The sequence below is a fragment of the Acomys minous genome (assembly GCF_964271855.1).
Source record: "Acomys minous genome assembly, chromosome: 16".
Classification (NCBI taxonomy): domain Eukaryota; kingdom Metazoa; phylum Chordata; class Mammalia; order Rodentia; family Muridae; genus Acomys; species Acomys minous.
Window position 1 is genome coordinate 71,074,105 of NC_140498.1, and position 21,948 is coordinate 71,096,052.

At 42.9% G+C, this 21,948-nt stretch overlaps 1 protein-coding gene and 1 pseudogene across 2 annotated transcripts; both read right to left on the minus strand.

Annotated features, from left to right (window-relative positions):
* Positions 1-6,553: 6,553 nt before the first annotated feature.
* On the minus strand, positions 6,554-7,601 carry LOC311587178 (olfactory receptor 2AE1-like; the record flags this gene model as incomplete). Its single annotated transcript, XM_084763674.1, has 1 exon — positions 6,554-7,601. Exon 1 carries the CDS (start codon positions 7,487-7,489, stop codon positions 6,554-6,556), a length of 936 nt encoding a protein of 311 aa, XP_084619800.1. The 5' UTR covers positions 7,490-7,601.
* On the minus strand, positions 7,500-15,303 carry LOC311587179 (olfactory receptor 2AE1-like; annotated as a pseudogene). Its single transcript has 3 exons — positions 15,282-15,303; positions 12,668-13,264; positions 7,500-7,506 (listed from the first exon to the last, which is right to left on the minus strand). The product of its transcript is annotated as an olfactory receptor 2AE1-like (transcript).
* Between the last annotated feature and the right edge of the window lie 6,645 nt (positions 15,304-21,948).

The window sequence follows — 21,948 nt, forward strand, 5'->3', positions numbered from 1 at the left end:
CAAATAAATCTGGTGCTTTCTCAGTAAATTGGGTGTAGCTCTACCTCACGACACAGATATACCACTCCTGGGTATATACCCAGAAGATGCTCCATCATACAACAAGGACACTTGCTCAACTATGTTCATACCAGTTTTATTCATAATCATCAGAATCTGGAAACAACCCCGATGTCACCCAATCGAAGAATAAAAAAATAGAGAAACTGTGGTACATTTACACAAAGAAATACTATTCAGCTATTAAAAAGAAACCATGAAATTTGCAGGCAAATGGATGGATCATCCTGGGTGAAGTAACCCACACTCAGAAAGACACACATGGTATGTTCTCACTAATATGTGTATATCAGCCATAAAGTACAGGATAGCCATACTAAAATGCACAGAACCAAAGAGGATAAGTAACAAGAAGGATCCAAGGGAGGATGTTTAAACCTCACTCAGCAAGGGGAAATAGAATAGACAGAGGTAGTGGCTGAAGAGAGGAAACAAAGTAGGAGAGGAAACACTGAGAGATATGAGCAAGGAGAGCAGACCTGGGGAGAGCAGGGACCGGAGGACAAAAGGCCTGTGGAGAAAAGAGAAACTTTTAGCAGGGGCATCTCCATGACAACCTAGAGACCTAAGTCATGGCAGGCACCCAGGGGGATGTGAGAGAGACTCTAGATGAGAGTGCAAGTACCAGGGCTGTTGGCTCAGTTTTCTTAAACAATATATTTTATTACGAACTTATTAAGTGAGCATACATCTCTTATAACCCGACTAACTGAAAAAATAGGACAATATGATTAAAGAATAAAAAATGATAAGGATATCAGTTCCAAGGACCGATTCTCTTGACGTGGTCAGCAGGGAACCTAGAGTAACCAGAACCTGGAACCTCAGCAGGAGCCGGAGCCCTGAAGCCTTCCCTTGAGCTGTTCTCTCTAGGAGCATCTCAAAGTGCAGCAGTAAATGGCCAGCCAAAACTTTCCCAAGTCTACAAAGGCCCCGCCTCCAGTGTTAGGCTCATTTATATGTCTCTTCCCAGAGTTTGTTAAAGGGATCTTATCAGCTGGCAACAATCAAACTAATAAATGAGGTGGTTTGTCTTCGAGAGGATTAACTGCACCTGTTCTCATAAGACTGAGCCCACCCTTAGGATCATAACAAAAACAGGTTTATCTCTCCTTCACAGCCGCCATAGAGACTGAAGATGACAACCTCTAATTAGACAAATCTCCTAGTAGAGGGAGGGAAACACCAACTCACTCACAAAAACTTTGACCCAAAATTCACCCTGCCTGCAAGCAGGGATAAATATAGAACAGATCTAGAAGAGATTGAGGGAAGATTTAACCAACGCCTGGTCCAACCCGAGACCTACCACATGGGAGAGAAACAACCACTGACATTATTAATGATACTCTGCTATGCTTGCAGACAGGAGTCAATCAGAGCTGTCCTCTGAGAGGCTCTACCCAGCTGTGCCTCCAAACAGATGTTGGGACTCACAGCCAAACCTTGGGCAATGTGTAGGGAACCTTGCAGAAAAGTGGGGGGGAGGAAAGAAAAGGACCTTGAGGTGACAGAAACCTCACAGGAAGACCAACTGAGCCAACTAAGCAGGGCCCTGAGGGACTTGCTGAGACAGAAGCACCAAGCAAGGATGTAGCATGCATTGGACCTAGGCCCCATACAAAGACGTAGCTGAAGGCCAGCTCAGGCTTCATGTGGGTCCCCTATTAAGGAAAGTGGGGGCTCTCTCTGACCTGGACTCTCTTGACAGTTTTTCATTCACTTCTGCCTGACAGCACTTCCCTGACAGGCCAGAGTGGAAGAGGGCATGTTCAGTCCTGATATGACTTGATGAACCAGGGAAGACTGGAAGGGGGGGCTCCCCTTTTCCGAGGAACAGGGGAGGGAGAAGTGTGAGAGGGAGGAAAGGTGGCACTGAGAGGTGAGGAGGGATGAGGCTAAGACCAGAATGTAAAGTGAATAAATAAATAAATAAATAAATAAATAAATAAATAAACATTTAAAAATGGGAATACCCTCAAGTACCAGCACAACCTGTTGATAATATAGAGAAGGAGAACACTCTTCCATTGCTGGTAGGAGTGTAAATTTCGATAACCACTTTGGAAAGTGATCTGAAGCCCTCTCAGAAAATTAGGAAAAGCTCTACCTCAAGACCCAGCAATACCACTCTTGGATATATATCCAAAAGACACTCTACCACACAGCAAGGACATTTGCTCAACTATGGTCATTGAAGCACTATTTGTAATACCAGAATCTGGAAACAACCTAGACCTCCCTCAACCAAAGAATGGATAAAGAAACTGTGGTACATCTATACAGCTATAAAAATGAAGGACAAAAAAAATAAAAAATAAAAGGCAAGGACATCATGAAATAGATGGAGCTTGAAAAGGTCATCCTGAGTGAGTTAACCCAGACCAGTAGGACACACATGGTGTATACTCACTTAGAAGTGCATATTAAGCACACAATAGAGGATAACCACACTACACTCCACAGACCTAAAGAAGCTAAGTAACAAGGAGGACCTTAGGGAGGATGCTTAATTCTCGTTCAGAAGGACAAATAGAATAAACGCTGGAATCCATTGGAGAGAGGGAACAGGACTGGAGCCTACCATAAAAGTCTTCTGAAAGACTCCAACCAGCCAGGGACAGAATCAGAAGCTGAGTCTCACAATCAAACTTGTGCAGAGCCCAGGAAGTCATATGGAAGAGTTGGGGGGAAGATAGAAGGAGCCAGAGACGTTAGGAGCTCCACCAGATAACCAACAGTATCAACAAATCTAGGCCTGGGGTGGGGTGTTGATACTGATGCAGCAAACCAGGACCATGCAAGGAGAGCACCTAGGACCCCAACTCAGATGTAGCTGATAGACAACTCAGTGTTTATATCGGCTCTGACTAAGGAAAGCAGGGCATGCCCCTGCCATGGACTCTGTCACCTACACTTGGATCACTTCCCTATTGTGGGGTGCCTTATCATGCCACAGAGGAAGAGGATGCAGGCAGTCCTAATGAGACATGATAGGCTGCGTTCAGTTGGTAGGGTTGAGAATAACTCCTACTCTCTGAGCACCAGAGTAGAGGAATTGGGGGAGGAGGGAAGAGGGAAGAGGGAAGAGGGAGAGAGCATGGTACCAGGAGCAGATGAGAGATGGGACTACAATTGGAATGTAAAGTGAATAAAATTTTTAAATAAGAAAAAAAGAAGGCAATTTAAAACTTTCAAAAATTGAATGAAAGTGAAAATACAGCCAGGCATGGCGGTGCACGCCTTCCATCCCAGCACTCAGAAGCTAAAGGCTGGCAGATGTCTGTGAGTTCAAGGCCAGGAGGGTCTATGGGGCAAGTCCAGGTCAGCCAGGGTTAGTTACACAGAGAAACCCGTCCTTGAAATAGCCAAAAGAAAAGAAAAGGAGAGAGACAAACAGAGAGAGAGAGAGAGAGAGAGAGAGAGAGAGAGAGAGAGAGAGAGAATATACCCAAACTTGTGGAGGAAATTCTAAGAGACAACAAGTTCATTGCACTAAGTACCTACATCAACACAACAGAGAGCTTCTGAATCAAAAACTCAATGACACACTTTGAAGCTCTTGAGAAACAATAAAAATTAATACCAAAAACTTATGGATTAGAAGCAATAAACTCAGGCCACAAATTAGTAAAAAAAAAAAAAAAAAAGCAGTACAGCGAAAACTGTAAAAAAAATATGTACCATCAAACCATAAAACCCAAAAGTAAGAAATGAAATTTTCTAACTTAAATAGAATTATGTCACTCCACCCACCTTTTTCTCTCCCAAAACCCCCAGACACCTCCCTTGAAATTCCCTGCTGTGACCCCTCTCTCAAATTGATAGTACTTGTTTTAAACACTTAGTTACATACATTATACTTGGTATGAACAATATTTAGTACTGTACACAAATGATAATGAGGCTTGAAAGTGAGCAGGCTATTGATGTATTTATAACCTTTTTATTTGGATTTTTCAAGTTAATCTCTTTAACTTTAAATTTTTAATTATTTGATTCAGATTACATCTCATTTATTATCCCATCCCTTGTAGTCTCCCATTCTCCCTCCCTCCCACTTTCACCCTATTCCCCTCCCAAATATCTGTGACTGAGGGTGACCTCCTCCCCCTCTATACGATCATAGGCTATCAAGTCTCATCTTGGTAGCCTGCTATTCTTCCGCTGAGTGCTACTGGGTCTCCCCATCAAAGGGATGTGGTCAAATATGGGGCACCAGAGTTCATGTGAGAGTCATTCCCTGCTCTCAACTCAACTGTGGAGAATGCCCTGTCTATTACCTAGATCTGAGAAGGAATTGGATGCTTACTGCATGTGTTGTCCTTGGTTAGTGCAGTAGTCTGAACAGAACCCCTGGGCGCAGATCTGCACATCATAATCTTTTGCTTGTCGGTTTCTAGGGCCCTCTGGTTCCTTCTAGTTTCCCATTTTCCCTTATTTCTCCCACCTAGAGTCCCAATAGAATGTCCTGTCATCTATCCCAATTTCCGGGTAAGTGAGGTCTTTCATTGGACATGCCCATTGGGCGAGTCTCTATATATGAGTGTGTATGTACCATTTGAGTCTTTCTGCTTCTGGGTTAACTCACTCATTGTGTTCATTTCTACTTCCATCCATTTGTCCACAAATTTTGGGGTTTCTTCTTTTTACTAGCTGAGTAGTATTCCATACTGTAAATGTACCACAGTTTCTTTACCCATTCTTCTACTGAGGGACACTTAGGCTTTTCCATGTTCTAGCTATTATGAATAAGGCTTCTTGAACATGCTTGAGCATATGTCCTTAGTGTGTGCTGGAGCATCTTCTGGGGATATTCCAAGGACTATAGTATTATATTTTTAACATACAGAAATCAATAAATACAACCTACTGGATCAGTTATTGCTGGTTGTTCATACATAGTTTCAAGGCAGAACACTCTGAGCTGGATAACTAGTAATGGGGATCATTATTTACCCAGAATGACTGGCATCACCCCAGAGATTCAGAGATAGTCCAACATATAAAAACATAATCCACCACATAAACATCCTAGATACAAAAAAGCCACATAATCACATCTCACTAGATGGAGAAAAGTCCAACATACATTAATAAAATTAAACCCACAAGAAACGAGTGTTACAAGGAATATATGTCAACATATGAAAGACCATTTAGGAGCTGGAGAGATGGCTTAGTGTTTGAGAGAGCTGGCTGCTCTTCCAAAGGACCTGTGTTAAAATCCCTGCACCCACATGGTAGCTCACTACTGTTTTGTAATTCCAGCTCCAGGGACTTGACACCCTCACACAGACATAGATGGAGGGAGAACACTAATATAAATTTAAAAAGAAAGACCATTTACAGCAAGCTAACAGCCAAAGTCATTCTAAACAGAAACTTGAATCAATTCCATTAAAATCAGGAGCAAGGCAGGTGCCTGGAGAGGTGAGTCAGCAGTTAAGAGCACTGGCTGTTCTTCCAGAAGACCCAGGTTCAATTCCCAGCACTTACATGAGAGCTCAAAGTGTCTGTAACTCCACTTTCAGTGGATACAGCAACCTCACATAAACATACATGCAGGCAAAACACCAGTGCCAAAAAAAGTTCAGGAACAAGGCAAGGATGCCCACTCCTGCCATACTTACTCCAGACAGAGCTTGAAGCCTTCTCTAGAGCCCATCATGGTGGATGCTAATACTTTGGGGAACCCCATTAGCCTTTACATGTCTTCATGGCAGTTGACTCGTTGGTTGGTTTAGTTTGGGTTGGTTAATTTTGAGACTGGACCTCACTCTGTACATGATGATGAATATAAACTTCTGATCTCCATGAGTTCTGAGATCTACTACCAGGACCAATTCCACCCACTCCTGGAAAGGTAAGCCAAGATTTCATGAATGCTAGGCAAAAACTCTACCAAGTGAGCGGCATTCCCTATTTTCTTCTTTCAAAAGTTATTTTTTTTATTAGGTTTGGGTTTGGCCTGACTTTATCCTTAGTCGTTGAAGAGCTTCATCATATATACCCAAGGTGCTTGTGTTAGAAAATAAATGCCAACACCTAAGAATCTGAAGTCAATGGAAGTTAAAAACTTATTTTAGGAAACCCAAGGACTCACACCACCTGAGAAGTGAGAGAATTTTTCTAACAAGATATGACATTTACTGAGTTAAGAGGGTGAAATGGGGACTGTGTGTGTAGACAGATGGTTGAATTTCCTCTTTGAGAAAAAAAGAATGGTTCTTGTGTTTAGTCACTATTCAAAGACTTGGAATGTTTTGTAGGATACTCTGTGCCAATCTTAGAACCAGAAGTTCCTGTTACACTTCTAAGATGGTGGCAGTTGTTCTATCAGTTTGGATAATGGAAATCCTATTAGAATAGTAGAATTACACATTATCCATGTTATTGATGCGCTAATAAAAAAAACCATCAGCAGTTTACTCAAATCAGATTAACGCAAACTCTACTCAAATATACATTCTGGAAAACTACAATGGAGCCACTAGGTGAGAAGGTCTCTCCTCAACAGTTTCTTCAGAGCCTTAGCCACATCCTTATTGCGGAGGGTGTAAATCAAGGGATTCAGAGTGGGAGTAACGATGCTGTAGAAAACAGAGCCAACTTTGTCCTGCAATGGGGTGCGCTGGGACCTAGGTCTCATGTAGGAGAATATGCATGCACCAAACCAAAGGGAAACCACCATGAGGTGAGAGCTGCATGTGGCAAAGGCATTCTTCTTACTCCCAACTGAACGCATCTGAATGACGCTGTGGAGAATGAATCCATAGGATGTACAGACAAGAATGATGGGGAGGAGGAGAAGTGTCACACTGCTGATGTATGCTATGTTCTCGTACACAGTGATGTCCACACACACCAACTTCACAACAGCTGGATATTCACAGTAGAAGTGGTGGATGACCCTTGACCCACAGAAAGGGAAGCTCATCAAGATGGCCGTGTGAATTAGGGAGTGCACAGATCCACTCAACCATGACATGACAGCCATCATCACTCCCACTCTTGTGCTCATGAGCACAGTGTAGTGTAAGGGGTGGCAGATGGCAACATAGCGGTCATAGGACATGAGGGCTAGGAGGACACACTCCGCACTGCCCACAAACAGATAAAGGAAGTGCTGGACCCCACAGCCCACAAAGGAGATGGACTTCTTCCCAGATAGGTAGTTGGTAGCCATCTTGGGGACAGTTGTGAGGACGTGCATCAGATCCATGAGGGACAGCTGACTGAGCAGGAAGTACATTGGCGTGTGCAGACGGGAGTCAGAGCAGATGAGGAGGATGGTGAGGGTGTTGCCGCTCACTGCAGTAAGGAAGACCAGCATGGTGAAGAGGAAAAGACAATGGTGATTGAAGGAGTCATCGAAGAGCCCTTGAAGGATGAAGTCTTCCAGAGAGGTCTGGTTCCACCTCCACATGCTCTCTTCCTCACCTCCTGTGGGAACAGAGATAAGACAGAAGGGTGATGCGAGAAACACAACTTCACAATAAGAACTTCCTATGCAGGAAGAAATGTGAAGTTTTCCCCCTTTCTTTTGCACATTTTTTAAAATATGTATAAATTCATTTGACATATACTGGATCAGATGTAGACATTTTTGTGTAAGTATTTATCTATTATAATTTTTCAAGATACATTGTCCGCACATAAGGGAATGTCGGGAGGGAAAGTTTGTATTTCAGCACCCTTTTTTTCTTAAAAAAAATAAGCAAATTTTGGTCCTACAGGGGACAGTCATATAAGTCACTGGATTTCTTATTGATCAAGTACAGTTTGAAGCAATGGTGCTCAGTCTTCCTATTAGTGAGACCCTTTTATATAGTTCCTCATGTCCTGGCAAACCCAAACCATAAAACGTTTTGTTGCTACTTCATAACTGCAAGTTAGCAACTGCTGTGAATCATAATGCAAAGATTTTTGGTGGTAACCCACAGGTTGAGAGCCGATAGTTTAAACAAACAGATGACTAGTAAGATGAAACATAACAAAGCATCTATGTCTGTGCTCCAGAAAATGAGGCAGAGATATATCCTGCATATATTTGTACCCATAAAATTGTGAATCATGACCGCGAGATACTAGGATTGTAGCTTTTCTTCAGCCAAGCTTCCCTATCTTTGCTTTATCCACTCCTCACCTCTCTCTCCCCTCTGTCTCCCTCCCTTCCCCCCCCCCACCTCTCTTTCACAGCAATTTCCTCCTAAGAAAAACACTCCCTCCATGAAGGAGAGAAGAGGCTCCTGAAACTGAGGTACTAAATAAATTTCACACATCTACAAAAGCTGAAACTTCTAAGAATCTTAAGGGTCCCTTCAATTCCCAAGAGTGTTGAAACAGTAAACATCTGCTGGGGCAGAAGACTCTGACCAGCCAAGTTGCTAAGAAGAGACTCTCCTACCGCTGGGGCAGCCTGCAGGTCATACAGAGAGCTTCAGAGCACTGTAGATCTCATGAATCTTCCCCGGTGTTGGGATAAGCTTTTCTGATGTGCTGCTACTTTTCAGTTTATCCTTCTCCTGCAAGTAGCCACTCTCCCAGGCTCCAATAAACTCATTGTCTCACCAAATTGAACTTTGGTACAATTATTTCTTTGGTCTGTCGTGGATTCTAAGGATAGTAAATGCTGTGTGTGTGTGTGTGTGTGTGTGTGTGTGTGTGTGTGTGTGTGTCATGTGTTCCTGGGGAAAATTCTCACTGACAGTTAAGAACAATCTCCTAAGATCATACACTCTAGAGGGTTTATGTTTTCAAGCAAAGAATTCAGAACTAAATTCATTATTCAAAGCGTGATTTAACCAACAAATTGTGGCATCCTGACAAAGGCAGCTCAACATCTCAACTTTAGCTATCACTATACAATGATTTCTCTGTCTCACCCTATGAGGATTAACACATGAACCTTAAGTTCAGAATGTGGTTCGCTGGTAAAGGTACCCTCTTCCAAGTTTGACAATCAGATTTTAATATCCAGGGTCCAAGTGATGGGAGAAAAGAAACAAAATCCTACAAGTTGTCCTCTGACCTACATACACATAACGTTGACAGGCCAAGCACACACATATATACACACATACGAACATACATACATATATACATACAACAATTTTTAGAGACATGGACTAAGTTCTATGCTACCACTAACTATTTTCTAATTCCCTGAGCAGCTGAGCTTCCTACACACACACGTACTTATCCACACACTCTTCTCATTCTCATATCTCATTCGTGTCCATCCAGTGGTCTCAGTGGATACCCACACCAAAATGACATCATTTTATGCTTCCTTTGTGTATTTAATCCATAAATATTTCCTAACATTCTACTTCTGGGCCTTCAAAAACATTTTTCTCTGCCTTCTCAGGAAGCTGTCCACCTGTGTTGCCTAAGTAACACCCCACGACACATGAGAAAGCTGACAGGGGCCAAGTTACTTATAAGGGTTTCCAAGACACGACAAGCCCAATATTATCATACCTGGAATTTCTTCAGCAGAGATCTGGGCTCAGAACAAACACATGTGTGCCATGAAGCTGGCAGGAGAGTCCACCCTGACAGACACACACACACACACACACACACACACACACACACACACACAGGCGCGTGCGACTTTTCCTTCCAAAAACACTTTTCCTGAAGTTCACACCACACTTCCATCTCCAATCATGGAGACAGTCACTAACAAGTGGAGTTTCAATAATTACCCCCAATAGCAGTATCACTGGAAAAGCAGAACATATGGTTCTGCATCAATTCCCACAGCCAGCGTACACACTCTAGATCCTCCCAGAAAACAGCACAACAATCTCACTCAGATCTATATCCTTGTCAGCCTTTGGCAGGGTGGAATGAGCAATAAAGTTTCTTCCACCCATGGGTGTTGGGCAGTGCAGTCATGTACAATGTTCCCTCTGACTCTAAGCCTCCATTGAAGAGCTTTCTATCCCAGCTCAAGAGCTGGGCAACAGGAATTTTCATGGATGTGACAGAGTTTCAATCACAACATTCCCAAAGCCAGGGAAAAATAGGATTTGGATTTCCCTGATGTTTTAGGTATCTAAACCTCTTAGAGCTAACCTCACATCCTTCTATTATGTAGGTTTAATGCAGTATATCCAGTCAAGAAGTCCGTTTCTGGCTGTACAAGTTTTTCCTAACTGTAGCTAAAGACACCAGAATGGACATGGCCTGGCATGAGCCAGCCATGAGGGAAGAAGAGCATCTTCTATTAGAAATGAAACTGCACCAAGTGCAGAGGGCCTACGATGACAGCTGATCTAAGCCAACAAAGCTGAATTGACAACATGGGGACTTTCCCACAAAGGACACATCCTGGATCTCTTCTGGGAACACTTACCAGAGACACCAACTATTATTTGCTCTTCACTGTGAGAGATGAATTCCCTAAGACTTGATTTACTTGGCGATTGTTTGGAGGGTCACAGGAATAAGGTATCTGGAAATAGTTTGCCCTGGGGACAATGTAGGAATGTTCTCACTAGGGATCAATTAACCATAATGAACAGGTGCTGGAGTTATGTGTTCTGTTTTGGAATAAAGATCTCTCTTATCTCTTTCCATCCAATCATCCTGACAAAGCCTGAGCAAACATCTAATGAAGAGGGGTTCCCTAGAGTGCAAAGAAGCAAACAGCGCATTGATCTCTGTATTGCAAGACTCAAGAGAATCAATCAGTCACAGTGCCTGCAAGTCTCAGTACTGTCAGATACTGCTCACGTGTAAGCCATCATCCTGTGGGAGGAAAGAAGCTTTAGCTGTAACTTAGTCCACCAGATAGGCTCAAGTCTCCCCATCCCAAGAGGCTATACTCTCCATAGATAGGGTCTACTGGAAATCAGCCTACCCCAGGCTTTTAACACCAACTCTCCTGTGAGTTCACCAGTGATGCAATTCCACAGTTCCCATAGATGACAGTGCCCTGACCACTGTGCCCTCCTCAACCCTATATTATAGCTACTTAAACTTCTTTGCAGGACATTTTCTGATCAAGAGAAAGCAAGTGGGCCTAATGAAAGAGGAAGTATGTCGTAAGTCCAAGTACAGGGGAGAAATGAGGGCAAGAAGACATCTGCAAATTGCTAGGGAGGGGAATAAGGGGAAATTGGAAGGGAGGGAAGAATGGGAGGATACAAGGGATGGGATAACCATTGAGATGTAACAAGAATAAATTAATAAAGGAGGAAAAAAAACAATAGTTAGTGAGAAAAGAAAACATTAATTTGAAAAAGAACAAGGAAGAATATCTGAACAGGTTTGGAGGAAATAAATAGAAAGCTTAAATTATGTAATCTCAAAAAATAAACACTTAGGAAAAAAAAGAAGTCTACTCACAGAACTGAAGACAAGAATGGAATGGGTTGACAGTGTTCACTTTTATTTTCAAAAATAAGGATGTTAAATAGGCATGAAATGTCAATAAAATTATTTTTTCATCCTGAAAAAAAAATTACTAGCAAGCCAGCCCATGTCAATTAGTGGGCTGCAGGTTCCATGAAATGTACTGTCTCAATAATATTAAGTGTCCACTAAGAATGTAACATTTATGTAATTTTGGATTGTCATGGCTCTTTTTGCTATAGGTAGTCTATTGTATATATGTGTAATAAGTTAAATGTATATGTAAAAATTTAAAAAGTTTATTTAATAAAAAATATTAAGTGTCAAGGGACTAATGACATCTTCTGTAAGTCAGACACTCATGTTCACGAAGGTAAACACGTACACACAAATAAAGACTGATCCTGGAGGCTGTCTGCCAACCCCCACACTGTGGCTAGGTGTTCATGTGCTCCCTGACTTATGTTTTACTTGTTTTCAGGGTCCAAAAATAGCTCAGTCACAAAAATAGCCCACTTTTCATGATGGAAGCTGGCTATAGCACTCTGAAATTTGGGGCACAGTGAATTTGATTTCTGCTGCAGTGCTAGCCTGTCACACAGGAAAAGTGACTCACACACCATTCTCCACACTGGATTTAAGGCTTGTAAACACTATAGTTTGCTCCTGTGTGTAAACCTGCCATTCTTTTGATACCAAGGGTGCCTGGTTTATCTTGTGGGTGTAGGCATGTGTGTGTGTGTCTGTGTGTCTGTGTGTCTGTGTGTGTGATGAATGGGCACATATACATGTGTTACCCATGTATGTCTACAGATGTGGAGCTCAGAGGTGGTAGCCAGCTTCTTCCCCAGTGGAACTGGATCTTGTTTGCTGTAGACAGTTTCTCAATGGACCTAGATCTTACTGATATTCCTAGAATGGCTGTCCAGGAAGCTTCCGGGATCATTCTGTCTCCCCATTTCCTACCTGCGGCTGCGGCGATACGTATACATGACTATGGCCAACTTTTGACATATGTGCTGTAACTTGGTCTGGAGAGTGCTTGCCTAGCATACATGGAGCTTGGAGGTCAAACCACATCACATATACCAAGTTGGATGTCACATGCTTATAACCCCAAGCAGAGAAAGCTGCTGAACTCCCAGAATGCATCAGAAAGATGCTGTGGAGAATGAATCCATGAACTACAGAGATGAGAATGATGGGGAGGAGAAGACGTGCAACAGTGCTGACATACACTGTGTTCTCCTACACAGTGATGTCCCCACACACCAGATTCACAACAGCTGGAAGTTCACAGTAGAAGTGGTGGACCCTTGACCCACAGAAGGGGAAGCTCATTAAGATGGCTGTGTGGATTAGGGAGTTCACAGATGCATCCAACCATGACATGACAGCCATCATCACTCCCACTCTTCTGTTCATGAGCACAGTGTAGTGTAAGGGGAGGCAGATGGCAGCATAGCAGTCATAGGACATAAAGACCAGGAAGACACACTCTGCACCACCCAAGACAGATACAGGAAGTGCTGGGTGGCACAGCCCACAAAGGAGATGGACTTCTTGCCAGACAGGTAGTTGGTAGCCATCTTGAGGATGGTTGTGAGGAGGTGCATTAGATCCATGAGGGACAGCTGACTGAGCAGGAAGTACATTGGTGTGTGCAGACGGGAGTCATAGCAGATGAGGAGGATGGGGAGGCTGTTGCCACTCACTGCAGTAAGGAAGACCAGCATGGTGAAGAGGAAAAGCCAATGGTGGTTGAAGGAGTCCTCAAAGAGTCCTTGAAGGATAAAGTCTTCCAGAGAGGTCTGGTTCCACCTCCATGTGTTTACTTGTGGGTTACAAATAGGGATAGAAATTTATTCAGAAAAGGTCCTCAGGTAGGAAGAGAGACAAAAGTCAGATGAAGAAAAACATCTCTAGTAGACAGTTGTAGAGTTGGACATGCGTGAAAGAGGAGGTGGAAGTCTGTGTGTATGAACCGATTCAAAAGATTATGTGTAGATATCTTGACTAGTTGGAACAATAAATAAATTTGAGGAAAGTGGATTTCATTTTTTCTTTGCTTTATTCTCTCTCTCTCTCTCTCTCTCTCTCTCTCTCTCTCTCTCTCTCTCTCTCTCTGTGTGTGTGTGTGTGTGTGTGTGTGTGTGTGTGTGTGTGAGTGTGTGTGTGTGTGTGTATGTGTATGTGTGTGATAGAGAGAGAGAGAGACAGAGACAGAGGCAGAGACAAAGACAGAGACAGAGAGAAACAGAGAGAGAGACAGAGAGAGACCTACTATATAGTCACAACTCTCCTGGAACTTATTATGTAGACCAGGCTTGCCTGGAACTCATAGAAATCTGCCTGACTTTGCCTCTGAAGGGAGGGATTAATGTCCTGGGCCATCACACCCAGATGCTGCAGAATCTTGATTGCAAAGTCTGTGCCATGCCCACAAGACAACATTTGCATCACTTTCCTTTACCTTGTGGATCTTACACACACCTGTCCTTTCTTAGTTGATAATGCCAAAAGCACAGGAGTGCTATGAATGTTCCTTTTAGCAGTGAGCACTGTCTATCACTCATTCTCAGCCCCTGAGCAGTCAGGTGTCTCTATATACATGGCCACTTCTTGAAGAAAATGTCTTTTATTAAGGTGAAGAGTAGCACCTCTCTATGACAATAAGCATAAATATCTAGAAGGTAGTTTGGGGTCAGAGACTCTCTTCTTTTTTATTCTAACTTTTTAAATTTCTTTTTAAGTGCACTGGTATTTTGCCTGCATGCATGTCTGTGTGAGAGTGTCAGATCCCCTGGAACTTGACTTACAAACAGTTGTGAGTTGCCATGTGGGGCTGGGAATTGAACCTGTGTCCTCTGGAAGGACACTCAGTGCTCTTAACTGCTGAGTCATCTCTCCAGACCCCAGAAATTCTGTTTTTATTTTATTTCTTTCCATCTTTCCTACCCAGTTTCTTTAATACAAGAAACATTTGATAGGGGAACGACGAGCTTAGTGTGGTAATACAAACCTTTAATGTCAATACTCTAGATGCAGAGGCAGGCAGATCTCCAGGGATGCGGTTTGTAAACCTTGATAAAGGGCAAGCTCCTTACTGTCTTTTTAAAGCAAAAAATCATTATCAGAAAGGCATGTACAATAAGGTGGGAGGGCAGCCTTCTCTGGACTGGTCAGTACCAGGTGGACTCATTATTTTTAACAAAGTATGAATTGGTAGGAGGTTATAAGGACCAAGGAGTCAGCAGTGTGTGGAGTCTGCAAATTGCAATCTATCTTGGGTCTGGGGACATATGTCTGTCCTTGACTACTAAGTGGTCCTTCTGCCTTCCCTGAACTGAAGGCATCTGTGTATTAGGATGTGTGAGGGGAAAGCCTAAGATGGAGACTGGGTTGTTAGTCTTTTCAGTTTCCTACTAGGGCCTATGAGCCTCCCAGGCATAGAGTTTAGACTAAGGTCAAGTTAGTAGGCATGCATTCTTTGTTCACAGAATGAAGAGTCCCATGAAAGAATTCAGCTGAAATCTATAATATATATGCAGAGGACCTGGTGCAGATCCATGTAATAAATATAAACAACCACTGAGCAGCGATTCCGACAAATTATCCTGATTACAGTTCCCCCTTCCTCCACTGGCCAGTTTTCCTCACCTCACCTCCCGATCCACTCATTTTTGCTCTCTCTTTTTTTGTTCCTAGTGGAAAAAAACCACCAACAGGTGTCTAAGAGATAACATCCAAACATGACAAGATTAAGTGAAAGCCATCACCTGGATGCTGGACAGGGTAACCCAACAGAGGGAAAAGAGCCCCAAAGGCAAGAAGAAGGACCAGAGACTCACTTGTTCCCGCCTTCAGTAGCATGCCTTCTAACATACAGACTCTTACGTGAGCAAACTCAACCCTGGGCTACTTTGGACCTACTTTCAGTTTTGAATGAGTGAGTTTATTAAGCACATAGTGAGTCAAAATAGATGAGTACATAGAAATCAGTAGTTTGATGGGGATGTGACCATCATCATCGTGGGGCTGACAAACATCTACCAGAAAGTGACGAGGGAGAGACAGTCAGCTGGGGTTTCCCACAGACACATTCCTGGGCAGGAAGAACTACAGACCACTGGGTAAAGGTGAGTTGGGGAGGGAGACAGTGCCAAGTGGTCATCCATAAAAACATACATACTATGGAATCAATTACCTATGTTTAACAGGGTATATACAAAAACATGCAGAACAATTTATGGAAAAAGCCATGAACTTGATGGAGATCAGGAGAGGTTTATGGGAGGAACCGGAGGGAGAAAGAGAAGGGAGAAATCTAATTAAAGTAGAATCTCAGAAGGAAAACTAAAAGAGGAAAGAGAAGGAAGAAATAATAGAGGCAGCCTGATCAAATGAGGTCTACCAGACCCTGACTGGGAAGTCGAGGCAGACTCCTGGAGTTCTTCATTGAGCTTTCTCTCTCCTTGGGTGAAGATTCCATGGCTGGAATCTTCCATCTTTCCCTCCCATCCTCTGACCTAGGGTAAGACACCAACACTGAAATCATAGCACATGGTCATTTGGGACTGAGAAAGGGAAGGTGTGTCAATCTTTCCGATAAACATCAGTGGTTCTAGGCAGCTGCTCAGCACCAATGTAGGTTCCTGCTAGGGCAGAGGTAATGAGAGAAAACTTGGGATTATGGCCACAACTTTCTAAAATCTCCCCTCTGTAATGGTTACCCCTCATCGTAAGGGAGACAAACACTGAAGAACGAAAATTAGAAATTGGAATTTCTACCCTCACCTTGGGCTTGCCCCCAAGCCCTTGCCGTTTAATCTTGTCAAGTTCTTGTTCCCAAGCTGGTAAGTCTTAGAGAACATCAGAGTAGAGTGAGTGCTGACCTCCGCTCTGTTTATCTCACCACATTACTTTCTAGATCCTTTGTCCACACATATTGTGAGGGTTTTAGTTTTTTAAAGAAGGAATTATTATATTTTATGTGTGTGAGTGTAAATTTGCATGCAATTATGAATGTGCACCACATGCATGCCTCCACCTTGACCAGAAGAGAACACTGATTCTGGAACTTTGGTTCCACATGGTTGAAGCCCACCTTTGTGTGTGCTGCTCCTCTGCAAGAGCAACAAGTTCTCTTCCCATCCACTCGGGGTGATAATTGTAATTGTCAACTTGAGCCAAATTAGAACCACCTGGGAAGGAGCCTCAGTGAGAGGATACCCAGGACAGGCTGTCCTGTGAGTGTGTGAGTGAGAGGGACAGATGGAGAGAGAGACACAAAGACAGAGACAGAGAGACAGACACACAGAGACAGAGAGACAGAGAATATTCCATGTGTGTAAGCTCTGGTCCTCTGAAAGAGTGGCAAGTTCTCTTAACCACTGAGACACCTCTCCAGCCTCATCCTAGGTATTTTAGAAACTATGTAAAATTGGGATATTATCAAGGTTTTCTTCTTCAGAAGTTCATTACCGCCACATAGAAAAGCTACTAATTCATTGCTGGTAGATGGCTCAGTCAGTAAAGTGTTTGTCACACTAGTATAAGGACCTGAGGTCAATCTCAAGCACTCACCAAGGGGCCAGCGTGGCAGCATGTGCTTGTCATTCCAGCCAGGAGGAGGTGGGGAAAGGTGAGTCATGGGGCTCACTGGCTCAATATGAGATTCTGTCTCAAGGATAGATCAGAAAGGGCTGGAGAGATGGCTGGGGGTTAAGAGCACTGTCTCCTCTTCCAGAGGTCCTGAGTTCAATTCCCAGAAACCACATGGTGGCTCATGACCACCTAAACTGAGATCTGGTGCACTCTTCTGGTGTGCAGGCATGCAAGCAAGCAGAACACTGGAGACTTGTATTTAAAGAAATTATTAAAAAATAATGATAAGTTGGAAAATGAGTAAGGAGAACAGCTGATATTCACATTTGGCCTCATTAACTACATTTGCATACACACACACACACACACACACACACACACACACACACACACACAAATGAAATAAATTCAACTTTTTAAAAAGGATGTAATGTGGAGCAGCATCTTCCTAGATGTCAAAAATCTACAGCTGTGACAGTAATTAAAACAGCATGGTACTGGCACAGCAATAGGCTAGTGGATCAATGGAATCGAACTGAAGACCCAGAGATGAATCCACACACATTTGCTCACCTGATTTTCGACAAAGAAGCCAAATCCATTCAATGGAAAAACGACAGCATCTTCAACAAATGGTGCTGGTCTAACTGGATGTCTACATGTAGAAAAATGCAATTAGACCCCTATTTGTCACCATGCACAAAACTCAAGTCCAAGTGGATTAAAGACCTCAACTTAAAACCACAGACATTAACCCAGTTAGAGGAAAAAGTGGGGAAGAGTATGGAACTCATAGGCACAGGAGACAACTTCCTGAACAGAACACCAACAGCCCAGGCCTTAACATCAACAATTAATAAATGGGACCTCATGAGGCTGAGAAGCTTCTGTAAGGCTGGTGACACTGTCAAGAGAACAAAGCGACAGCCTACAGACTGGGAAAAGATCATCACCGACTCTTCATCTGACAAAGGTCTAATATCCAAAATATATAAAGAACTTAAGAAATTAAACACCACCAAACCAAATAACCCAATAGAGAAATGGGGCGCAGAGCTAAACAGAGAATTCTCAACAGAGGAATATCAAATGGCTGAGAAACACTTAAAGAAATGCTCGACCTCCTTAGTCATCAGAGAAATGCAAATCAAAACGACACTGAGATTCCATCTTACACCCATCAGAATGGCTAAGATCAATAACTCAACTGACACCACATGCTGGCGAGGGTGTGGAGAAAGAGGAACACTCCTGCATTGCTGGTGGGAATGCAAACTAGTACAACCACTTTGGAAAGCTATCTGGTGCTTTCTCAGAAAAATGGGAATAGGGCTTCCTCAAGACCCAGCTATTCCACTCCTTGGAATATACCCAGAGGATGTACTACCACACAACAGGGACATATGCTCAACCATGTTCATAGCTGCCTTATTCATAATAGCCAGAACTTGGAAACAACCTACGTGTCCCTCAACAGAAGAATGGATAAAGAAACTGTGGTACATTTACACTATGGAATACTACTCAGCTATTAAAAACAAGGAATTTCCAAAATTTGTGGACAAATGGATTGAACTAGAAATTGTCATAATGAGTGAGTTCACACAGAAGCAAAAAGACCTAAATGGTATATACTCACTTATATCGAGACACTAGCCCAAGGTGTACGTCCCCATGAAAAACTGTACCTACCAGAATAATGGGTAAGAGGGGAGGACATCCTATTGAAACTTTAGGTGTGAGAAGCCTGGGAGAAAGAGGAAATGGAAGGATCCAGTGGGTCCTGGAAAACTACAGGCGAGTCTGGGCCCTGGGGTCCTCCGCAAACTGTGGCAACAGCCAAGGAAAAAATAGGCAGTAAAAACCTTGAACCCCTACCCGGACTAGCCGATGGACATTCTCCACTGTTGAGTGGAGAAGAAGATCTAACTCTCACACAAACTCTGGTGCCCCATATTTGATCATGTCCCTTGGATGGAGATGCCTGGTGGCACTCAGAGGAAAGATAATAGGTCACCAAGGAGAGACTTGATACCGTATGAGCATATTCAGGGGGAGGAGATCCCCCTCAGACACAGACATAGGGGAGAAGAGTAGGGGGGGGAAGTGGGAGGAAGGGAGGGATGGGAGGATACATGGGATGGGCTAACAACTGAGATGTAATATGTATAAATTAATAAAAATGTATTTAAAAAAATCTACAGCTGTGGGGATGACGCAGTGTATTAGAACACTAACTGACCTTGTAAAAAAGCCAGGTTCAGTTCCCAGTGCCCACATAGTGGCTCACAACTATCTGTAAATCCAGTTTGAGGGGATCTGATGCCTTCTTCCAAGAACTCCAGGTATTCCTTTGGGGCACAAAGCAAACATGCAAACCAATACTCAAACATAATAGTATATATGTAAATAAAATAAATTGTAGACTGCCACTTAGATGCATGGGGTGAAAGAAAGGGCCTGGTGGAGTGTGGAATCTTGTCTCCCCTCTGGTTTATGATGCTACTGAGTCCACGTTCGACTAGTGCTACCTTCTACAGAATTCTGTGTCCCAGGAGATCTGTGTTCACTTTAGTAGCTTTTCTTCTTCTCCTGTCAGTGACATCTCCTAGCCACACTTGGCCTTCCACAGACTAAGCAGGTTCTCTGACCAATCATATACCACCCACTGGCTTTAGTGAAACTCTAGCTGAGGCTTGGCCATGGGAGTACCTCCCCCATATGTTGTAACTGTGAGATGTAACCACTACCCTGAAAACTGTACAGAGAGAAGATCTGCTTATTTTCCTGACACAGGGTTTCTCTGTGTGTGTTCCTGGCTGTCCTGGACTCACTTTGTAGACCAGGCTTGCCTGGAACGCACAGGGATCCACCTGTCTCTGCCTCCTGAGTGTTGGATTAAAGGTGTACATGCCCCATTAAGATCTTCATATTAATCACCTGTGGGAAGGAGACACCTCTGTATAGGTGTGTTATGCACATAAGCCAGTCACCACAGAGGCCAAAATAGGTGTCAGATCCTCTAGAAGAGCAGCTACAGGACTTGTGAGCCTTCCAACACTGGTGCGCTGAAAGAACAGCAATGGACGTATCTTCATGCCTGATCTCAAACTGTACCACAGAGCAACAGTAATAAAAACTGCATGTTACAAGCATAGAAACAGGTGGATAGATTAACAGAATTAAATTGAAGACACAGAAATAAACCCACACATTAGTGGCCACTGGATCCAAAACTATACAAACGGATAAAAGACAGCATATTCAACAAATGGTGCTGGTCTAACTGGAAGTCTCCAGGTACAAAAGTGAAAACAGATCCATATTTATTACCTTGCAAAAAAAAACTAAAGTTCAAGTAGATCAAGGAGCCTAATATAAAACAATAAAACTATTAGAAAACAAAGTGGGGAAGAGCCTTGAACTCATTGGCACAGGAGACAACTTCCTTAACAGAATACAAACAGCTTAGGCTTTATGAATAACAATGAATAAATGGGGCCTCATGAACCTGAAAAGCTGCTGTAAAGTAAAGAACACCATCAATAAAACAAAATGACAGCCTACAGACTGGGAAGAGAATCCACCAAGCCTACATCAGACAGAGCAGCAATATACAAATTACATAAAGAACCCAAAATATTCAACGCCGACAAACAAAATAATCCAAATAAAAAAGGGGGTACAGAGCTAAACCAAATTCCCAGTAGAGGAATCTTGATGGCTGAGCAACACTTAAAGAGATTTTCAATACCTTTAGTCATCAGGGAAATGAAAATCAAAATGATTCTGAGATTCCACCTTATATCCATGGCATCGGCTAAGGTAAAATACACAAGTTACAGCACATGCTGGTGCAGATGTGAAGAAGAGAACCCTCCTCCACTGCTGGTCACAGTACAAATTTGCACAACCACTTGCAAATAAATCTGGTGCTTTCTCAGTAAATTGGGAGTAGCTCTACCTCATGACACAGATATACCACTCCTGGGTATATACCCAAAAGATGCTCCATCATACAACAAGGACACTTGCTCAACTATGTTCATACCAGATTTATTCATGATCATCAGAATCTGGAAACAACCCTGATGTCACCCAACCGAAGAATAAAAAAATAGAGAAACTGTGGTACATTTATACAAAGGAATACTATTCAGCTATTAAAAGGAAACCATGAAATTTGCAGGCAAATGGATGGATCATCCTGGGTGAAGTAACCCACACTCAGAAAGACACACATGGTATGTTCTCACTAATATGTGTATATCAGCCATAAAGTACAGGATAGTCATACTAAAATGCACAGAACCAAAGAGGATAAGTAACAAGAGGGATCCAAGGGAGGATGTTTAAACCTCACTCAGAAAGGGGAAATAGAATAGACAGAGGTAGTGGTTGAAGAGAGGAAACAAAGTAGGAGAGGAAACACTGAGAGATATGAGCGAGGAGAGCAGACCTGGGGAGAGCAGGGACCAGAGGACAAAAGGTCTGTGGAAAAAAGAGAAACTTTTAGCAGGGGCATCTCCATGACAACCTAGAGACCTAAGTCATGGCAGGCACCCAGGGGGATGTGAGAGAGACTCTAGATGAGAGTGCAAGTACCAGGGCTGTTGGCTCAGTTTTCTTAAACAATATATTTTATTACAAACTTATTAAGTCAGCATACATCTCTTATAATCAGACTAACTGAAAAAATAGGACAATATGATTAAAGAATAAAAAATGATAAGGATATCAGTTCCGAGGATCGATTCTCTTGACGTGGTCAGCAGGGTTTCTTCTGCTGGAACCTGGAGTAACCAGAACCTGGAACCTCAGCAGGAGCCGGAGCCCTGAAGACTTCCCTTGAGCTGTTCTTTCTAGGAGATCTCGAAGTGGCAGCGATGAATGGCCAGCCAAAACTTTCCC